The following is a 9,784-nucleotide window of genomic DNA, read 5'->3' as shown; positions in this document are numbered from 1 at the left end:
TTACTATGCTATAGATCTCGACTTCAACCTTGATTGGCCTTTTATTATCACAAACAACTCATGCTACCTCCCTCCACTTTCCCCATGCTGCGTTTATCCTATTCTCAACTTCAGCCTCATATCTTCCCTCTTGATTTATAGTAGATCCCATGCATCTAAATTGTTTTACCTGTTTTATAACTGCCCCTCTACTTTCATGTATGGCTATCCTGTCCCTAACTTTCTTACTGTGTACCATAGCTTCAGTCTTACCCATATTTACAGCCACACCTTTCCAAAGTCTCTTGCCATTCTACCACCCTTATCTGTAACTCTTCTTCATTTTCAGCATTAATCACCGAATCCTCTACATATAACAACTCCAACAACTCATCTTTTTTTATACCTTCAATTAACACATCCACGACAAAAAAAAAAAAAAAAAAAAAAAAAAAAAAAAAAAAAAAAAAAAAAAAAAAAAAAAAAAAAACTCCCTTAATGCTGACCTTTTGTATAATCCAGAACAAACTTTAAAGGTTTCTGTTTCTTCAACACCTGTTATCAATTTTGTTCTTTGATAAACAAACATTGGTAAATAAAGTCGTTCTAAAGGGCTACAAAAGGCTTAATTAAATTATTATTCTATAAAATAGTGTTCCAGCCATCATTACCAGAGTCGATTTGGAAAAGGTTTGAACTCGATATAGATTAAAATGTTGTCAAAATATTATGAAGAAAATTGCATTTACACAAGAATATCTAACCGAAATTTCTGTTATATATTAATACTATTGGCCAACAGAGATATCAACATTGTCTCCGAGATCTGACATTTTGGAAATGAAAGAAATATCAAGAGAAACACAACGACAGCCACTAATCATTTTGAAATAGCCTCCAATTGCAGCCGTTTCCAACACAATATCTCTCAAAATAGATAATGCGTATGAGATATGCCACCATTTTTTCACCTAAATGGACAAGCTACAAACGAAGATGTTCTTTTTTTTCTATTTTTTAAATAGAATTGTTGAGTGTGTTTTTATTGCTTCATTTCCATTGTGCGAAAAAGATTAATGTTGCGGCGTCCAAACCCTATGAACATTAAAACTAGATTATACGAAACTGACAGACTGGAACTAGTTTTTCTTTCCAAAGATTGGGACACATACGAATTTACTCTCAACAAGTTTATCATTACGAAATTATTATCAAGATAAGGCGAGGCGTGTAAATGAATGTATAAAAACTGTTGCTATATCCCTATTACATATACTACAAATGCATTCAAGATCATATATTAATGAATAGAAAAAAAGAGACGTTTTATCTTATAAACTAACATATTGTGTGAAAGAGGTTATAACATTACATGATATACATATGTATCAACTTCAATATTTTCCGTTAGAACAATACTAAACAATTATCTCTCGTAATCATAAGGAACAACTGTCTGTCTGTATATATATATATATATATATATATATATATATATATATATATATATATATACATTATATATACATATATATACATATATATATATACATATATATATATATATATATATATATATATATATATATATATATATATATATATATACACACACTTATATACATATATATATATATATATATATATATATATATATATATATATATATATATATATATATATATATATATATATATATATATATATATACACACATATCAATCTCCCACAAATAACCCTAACTAGCGTTTTCTAGCTAGGAAAGGATGAGGAACGGCAACGTTTGAATTAGTGGGTGTGCGTGTGTCCATATCTATCTAAATATTTATCCGTCACTTTTGACGGGTCGCGTCCAATAGTTTATAAGGAAAATAATTTTTCTAAACTCATAAAGGAATCTTTGAACGTAAATTTTGATTAGTAACCAAAAGGGGAAATTTCTTTCCATCGATTTGAAAGAAAACGGTTTTCAGGACTCTAAAAGGTTTAATGTTGAGAAAACATTTTGTTTGTTCTGTTCTCACAAAACGATTATTTATAACCTGATTCATGACAAAACCATTCTGAAGTGGAATATTCTTTTATAGGAAACTAGATCAGCATCGTTTATAAGTACAATTTTTATTATTAACATCAAATTTTCTTTAATGCTCTATACCACAATTATTTACTCATTTACTGTAAACAGAAGGGATATCATAATTAATAAAAGTAATTAAAACAGCATTATTAACTATTAACAAAATTGTTGGTGACGATATTGGTTCAATGAGAAAAGAGTATTAACAGTTCTCTCATTGCCTAACATAAACTACTCGAAAGTAATACACATAGGGACGTATACATCATCCACTTAAAATTTCTTATCAAGAGGATATATTTCACACGATAATTGAGATAAGAGACCTTAATAATGAGATACTAATGTAGTTTAGACACTTATTCTTTTAACAGAAATTTTTCTTATTTCAAATATGTTTCATGGTTCATTTAATGGGCTTTAACATCGACAATAATAATAAGAATAAGTGTATTCATATAGGCAATAATACAGTATATACTGATCCCCCTCCACTTTCACCAATGGCCTTTGATGGTGTTGTTTTGAGGCAGGTATTGTACATGAAACTAACCAGCCAGTTAATGCAAATGTTATCTATATCGAGGAATTACAATGATATTATTCTGGGTAAATTGATATGATTTTACTTCGAACTGTTTATATGCAGGCTCAGAGATGTTGAATTAATAAACGTTGTTTTTATTACACACAGCATTTGAGTTTGCCATGTTTCACATAAGCTAAAAACATTTGCAGGTCATCATTGCAGGAAGAAAGAAAGTTAATAAGAACGTATAATATTAAAGAGGTATTTTTTTTAGCATTTTTCTCATTTCACGGCTTAACATGAGAATATCAGCGGTTTCCTTCGTATCATATCTTTATTTACTTTGCTCTAAAAGGGCTCTTGTGGCAGCCGCTCTTCGATTCAGTGTTTCGCGAAAGAGGTTTCAATGCAAGGGTGCCACTGAGATGGGATTAAATGAAGCATAAACTACATTCAGGTAATGTGGGAAGGTATGACCCCGTTAAGACGAAGATCACCATATCATAACAATGCTTAAAAAATAATTAACAATTCAACAAAGGCAAGGAAATGTGCAAGGGATATGTGAGCATTAATATGCGAAATTTTAGGAAAGGGTCAATGCAGAGGGAATTTCGGAAATAATGGTGAAAATAGCTGATAGAAAATGATATAACGTTCGTTAGAGGTTATAATATATTTCTAGAAATGAGAAACGTTTATAAGAAACTACACTTGTGAAAGTTTCAGGAGAGAACAAAAAAAAAACTATCAAGATGAGCAGATATCATAGTAATAAACTGAATATCTAAATATGAGGTATTCAGGGTATTACAAAATGACTTAATTAACACGAATATTGCTCTTATTAGGTTGATATCTGAAGTCCAACACAACAATTGTTTCAATTCATATAAAGGAAACTGAGTCATAATACAATTGCAATAATTTTCACCTATTTGTTTAAAGGGATCTTACAAACCACATTTAGTAAAGAATATATTACTTTCCAAAGGAGTAAATTATTAATACCGAGAAGGTACAAGACCAAGTTTAAATTAGAAGATATTCATTTCCTTTCCATAAACAGAATAAAACATGACTAAGATGGTCCTATTCGGACACACTTTGCAGGAGACGTACTGAGCAAATTTGCCGTTTTATCAGGATGCATCGGATAAAAAGTTCTGTGGATTACAACTCTTTAAACTTTGGTGCTAAACAGAGTTGTAGTGAAAGTGTGAAAGTTTAATAGCGCTAAACCCTCACTGAACTTTAAAGAGCATTTGGAAGCAAGTGAAAAAGAGGCGTATTTTGGCTTTGATAAATGTTTAAGATAGCGAAGGACTGTCTTGGTTGCTCCAGCGGTTGAAGTTTGAGGTCTTGTGATTAATCAAGCTGCTTCGTTGTTAATATGGTAAAATAGTTTATCAATGATGGAACAGAATCCGTGGTATGGTTAGATATCGCTTTTATGAATTGAATTTCAGAAAAAAAAAATCCTGTTTATTTTCGAATGTATCAGGACCTTGAAATCAAAGTCTACGGGGTTTCCTTAAGTAGTTCAGATAGTTATGAAATTGTTACATTCCGAGAATTCCAAGTTTACAACACCTATTCTGGGAAGTGCTTTTTGCGAGATGAAAATATTATACTTCTTAGGACAATCCTTCACTGGGAAAAAAGGCTATGGAAATCTTAAACCCAATTAATCGTGCTATATACACAATAGCCCATTATCTAAACTTGAATGAAATCCTCTCTTTAGTCTCATTTCCAAAACGCAAGGATTAAATTATGCTTGAACAAGACAAGGAGTTATTTCAACTAGTGCGTCTTTATTCAACTGAAATATAGTTTTTAACAAAAATAAATTTAAGAGGTACCTTGTTCAACTTAGTCTTATGAGTGTTGCTATAAAATGCCACAAAAGGGTTTCATTGAGGGCAACGTAAACTTATTAATATCTCATTATATATGAAAAAACAAATGGTGATCACCACGCCACAGAGCTTTAAATTAATCAATCAATCTCAAAGACAAATATTGCGTGCATCAACAGAATGAGACTGACAGTTGAAAGTGAATAGACGAAATATAAAAAGAAATAGAAACTTGAAAAGCATTTGTCATTTGACAGTGCTCTAATGGAAGTAGATCCGTTCCAGGAATAGCATTCCTCTGGAACAGTCAAGGAGCAATCGAGCTTATTGATTTGCAAATCCAATAAGAGCACGACCTCCTTCCCTGCAGACACAATTCGCCAAATGCGAGGGTTGCGAAGCTTCGCAAATTCCGATACAGATCTGGGACTTCATCCAGCAAACAAGGATTATTCATAGCTTTATTAAGTTCTTTTTATATCACTTATATTTGTCATACTATTACTTCTGCCTCTGCCCCTGTCTCTGCTTCTGCCTCTGCCCCTGTCTTTGCCCATGCCTCTGCCCCTGTCTCTGCTTCTGGCTGTACCCCTGTCTTTGGCTGTGCCTCTGCCTCTGCCCATGTCTCTGATTCTGTCTCTGCTTCTGCCTCTATCCCCGTCTCTGCTTCTGCCTCTACACCTGTCTCTGCTTCTGCCTATGCCCATATCTCTGCTTCTGATACTACCCCTGCCTCTGCCTCTGCCTCTCCCCATGTCTCTGCCTCTGCCTCTACCCTTGTCTCTGATTCTGCCTCTACCCCTGTCTCTGCTTCTGCCTATGCCCATGTTTATGCTTCTGCCTCTACCCATGTCTCTGCTTCTGCCTTTAACCCCGTCTTTGCCTCTGCCTCTGCCCATGTCTCTGCTTCTGCCTCTGCCCCTTTCTCTGCTTCTGCCTCTGCCCCTGTATCTGCTTCTGCCTCTACCCCTGTCTTTGCATCTGCCTCTGTCCATGTCTCTGCTTCTCCTTCTGCCCATTTTTCTGCTTCTGGCTGTACCCTTGTCTTTGGTTCTGCCTCTGCCTGTGCCTCTGCCTCTGTCTCTGCTTGTCTCTGCCCAAGTCTCTGCTTCTGCCTCTGCCCCTTTCTCTGCTTCTGCCTTTACCCCTGTCTTTGCATCTGCCTCTACCCCTGTCTTTGCATCTGCCTCTACCTCTGTCTCTGCTTCTGGCTCTGCCCCATTCTCTGCTTCTGCCCCTGCCCCATTCCCTGCTTCTGCCTCTGCCCCTGCCTCTGCCGCTGTCTTTGCCTCTGCCGCTGTCTTTGCCTCTGCCTCTGGCCCTGTCTCTGCTTCTGCCTCTGCCCTTGTCTCTGCTTCTGTCTCTGCCCAAGTCTCTGTTTCTGTCTTTGCCCATCTCTGCTTCTGCCCCTGTCTCTGTTCTGCCTCTGCCTCTGCACCTGTCTCTGCTTCCAGAAACGACTCAAGATCTTCCTTGGTAAATATTTTACAAAGAGCTGTACTTGGCAGGATAGGTGCTCCTAATCCAACCTGCGGCTCTTGTCCAAATGTAACTTTGAATGGCCTCTGGACAATCGTTTCATGATGGCTAATATTAACATGCTACTCACCAAACTTGAGACCTACTGACCACCTTCTGTTGTTGTTGTTTTCCCTCATCCAAATGGTCTATTTGTCCTGGATCACTCCATTTAGAAGTTTAACAGCGCCTTTGCTTTGAGGATGACGTGAACGTCCAGTCACCAGCTTCAACTGAGAGCTCGGTGATGATGGCATTGACAATTTCCCGTCTGTTGTCGGACTGTAAAATAGCAGGTGCTCCAAATGTCAGAAATATATCTAAAAGATTCGCTGCGACATCTTCTGATCTTTTTTTATGTAAGTGGACACAACAAACAAAATTTGCTGAAATTATCTTCATATGTCATGATGTACTTGAAGTCTCCATCAGGTAATGTTTGAAAATTTAAAATATCTATCTGGCAACTTGAATGGATATCATAACTACGTACCGGTTCTAATACCAAACCCTCTGGAATTTTTCTGGCTTTTTTTTGATGGCAGTGCTCACAGAATGAAATGCAGAGGAAGCATACTTCTTTTGTGATGTTTGACCATTACTCTTTTACTTCCGCATTTGGTTTTTACCACTTCCATGCCAATAACTCCATGAGCTGTTTTAACAATACCAAGCACTTCTTTTAAAGATGAGGCAAACTTGAATTCATGTTCAAATGGATCTATTCTCCTGCGAATTAGTCGGTTAGCATTGCCAACATGGAAGACTTCATAACATTTCTTGAGGTTAAAGTCAAATGTAGATTGGGCTTCATAAGAATTAATTCTTAACAAATCCTGTTTACGCTATTCCCACTGGATGGTGAGCTGGATGACAGCATTCCCAGCCTTGCCTTCCAGTGTTTGACGCAGCTTAAGTTCAAACACAGCTTGATCCATAGTGCATAAACTGAAACAGAAAAGATAAAGAAATATAGAGAAAAAAATCTTTATATAATTTATACTTGGATACAGCCCAGTAATATAGCTGAATGTGGAAGTCAGGCAGTAAGTTCAGTCACCACAAGTCCAGCTATGTGCCACCAGTCACCAGCACGAGATCCTGGTTAGTTCTGCCTTGCTCCTCGTTTACCCTGTCCACAACAACTCAGTGACAGACCCAGAGTTTCCAACAGCATTCGAACAACACCCCAGCTACAGTGGTCGTCTTTCAATTCACATTAGGCAAAATACCCTAGCCTAATCTGAAAATCATGCATGAAGGGGATTTCAAGCAAATAATTTGCCTAATGTCAACACTATGCAAACAAATTGCCTAATATGGAGATTAGGCAATTTTTCTACCTAATGTTCACATTAGGTAACTATCTACATTATCCGTAACACACACACATTATATATATATACATTATATCTATATCTATATCTATATATATATATATATATATATATATATATATATATATATATATATATATATATGTATATATATATATCTATATATATATATATATATATATATATATATATATATATATATATATATATATATATATATATATATATCTATCTATCTATCTATATAATATATATATATATATATATATATATATATATATATATATATATATATATATATATATATATATATATATATATATATCTATATATATATATATATATATATTCTCATGACTCCGACATGATAACAGTTTTAACGCTCTTCAACTACCGCTTACGTTGCCGGCCTGGTTACGATTTTTAACAATCGTAGTTTCTTCACCTCGTCGCTCGACTTACTCTGCTTGTGATTGGCTGAAGTACCCGTCACGCCACCGTAGTTCCTTCATCGAAGGTTATGTTTGTTACCCAAGTTTTTCATATCTTTAGTTCTGTTCTTACCTTTGTACTCGGCTGAGGATCAACTTTTGTACTTCACGGACTTATACATCTGCACCTGCCTCTTGAGTATATTTTGTAATATGTTATTTGTTTGAGTGTTGGATTTATTTATGACTTTGTTATAATTATTTACGAGTGTTGATGTTATAATTATTTACGAGTGTTGATTTCCTCATGTATTTGTGGGTATACGGATATTCACACACCATTCCTCATGTTTCTGATTTGTGTTACGTTAGTGTTTTGCTCTTTTTGTGTTATGTTAGTGTTTTGCTTTAAGTTTAATTTTTCTTAGGTTATAAATAAATTTGTTTTAATTAGTCAACAAATTAAGTTTTGAGTATTCGGCTTGAGAATTATGTTCTATAAGTATTATTTAAATTATAATATAATAAATCTTTATGATGTTTGCAAGCCTTTAGTTACTTTTTCCTTTAATGTTCCATTTTGACATTGCACATTTTGGGGCTGCCTCTAATATTACGACATCAGGTCTCATCGGTAATTAGGGCTTGTAACATATGGGGGCCTGTCCGGGATAATTTTCCATGTGCACTTATATAGGTATATCAATTCGCCTTGCCTTTTTGTGAAACTAACTTAGTCGTTTGTGCTGTTATACAGAGGTGTTAGTACTTGTAATCTTATGCCGATCCTTAATCTTTCTTAGGTCATCAACACTTTGTCTTGTGACATAATACAGAACTCGGATGACCTTTTATTTCCACTGAAGTCACATTGACTAGACTCTTTAAACCGAGAATCCTTAATAGATTTGACTTTAATTAGACATTAGAATCTTATCTAGAACTTAAACTGTCAAGTGTTCCAAGAATCTTTAAAACTTGCTATTAACTTGTGGTAGTTAATGTTTGTATCTTGCACTTAAGGCAACAAGCAAGCCTGAATCTTGAAATGAATCTTGCCTGAATCTTATATTGAATCATCATTGAATATTACCTCATCACTGAACGTAGTGATAATACAGCTTCACTTGTACTTAATACCTTTTGTATTCAATTTGTGTATTGTATATTTAACCTGTAACCAACACTCAATCCTTCAGAGGAATTTTCTTGCTATTACAATGAGTGAATTTGATGTCCATGCCTTTTGCTCTAAGCCAGATTTTACATACTTGAGTAAATTCACTTTAAGTAAAGATGAATGGAAGTTTATTCTTATGTACTTTAAGATTTCGTTCACATCTTCCATGACCTTACGAGACCTTATGACTACAGCTATAGATGGTTTGGTAGAACAGGGATTAATTTTGCCAGAATCTGTGACATTGTTAGATGATAAAGACCAGGAGCATGATAGACTCTCATTATCTAGTGCCGAAGAATTTATTGATAAAATTCATGATCAGAAATTGTCACTAGGGACTGATGCACCTTCCGTGCAAAAGAGTATTGCTGATGTAGAAATACAGAAATTACAGATAGAGAGAGAGTTGAAGTTAGCACAAATACAATTCGAAGCAAGAAAGCTAGAAATAGAAAGAGAAGTTAAGTTAGCAGAACTAGAGGCTCAGACTTATGACCGTTCAATTATCCAAGGTACTCATAATAAGAAGTTTAACATTGCCCAACAAGCACAGCTAGTTCCTCAATTTAATGAAGATGACCCTGAAAGTTATTTTAGGAATTTTGAGAAGACAGCAATTCAATTAGAATGGCCCAGAACCTCTTGGACATGGCTTGTTAGCACAAACTTTAAAGGTAAAGCCTCGATCGTATATTCTACTTTATCATTAGAAGACTGCCAAGACTATGATTTTGTTAAGACTTCTATCCTAAATGCTTACACTATTACACCTGAGGGCTATAGACAAAATTTCCGTAATTTAATTAAAACTCCATCTCAGACTTATGTTGAATTTGCTACAGAGAAGTTACGGTATTTTCATAAA

General features: G+C 34.8%; 1 protein-coding gene across 1 annotated transcript; it reads right to left on the bottom strand.

The window, feature by feature from the left end:
- Nucleotides 1–4,914: 4,914 nt before the first annotated feature.
- Nucleotides 4,915–6,906, bottom strand: LOC137639689 (serine/threonine-protein kinase fray2-like). The gene is made up of 3 exons (XM_068371938.1): nucleotides 6,824–6,906; nucleotides 6,571–6,697; nucleotides 4,915–6,015 (listed from the first exon to the last, which is right to left on the bottom strand). The coding sequence occupies exons 1-3, from the start codon at nucleotides 6,904–6,906 to the stop codon at nucleotides 4,915–4,917; spliced, it is 1,311 nt and encodes a 436-aa protein (XP_068228039.1).
- Nucleotides 6,907–9,784: the final 2,878 nt, after the last annotated feature.

The sequence above is a fragment of the Palaemon carinicauda genome, chromosome 4 (genome assembly GCF_036898095.1).
Source record: "Palaemon carinicauda isolate YSFRI2023 chromosome 4, ASM3689809v2, whole genome shotgun sequence".
NCBI classification, from domain to species: Eukaryota; Metazoa; Arthropoda; class Malacostraca; order Decapoda; family Palaemonidae; genus Palaemon; species Palaemon carinicauda.
This window is presented reverse-complemented; position numbering and strand designations above follow the sequence as displayed.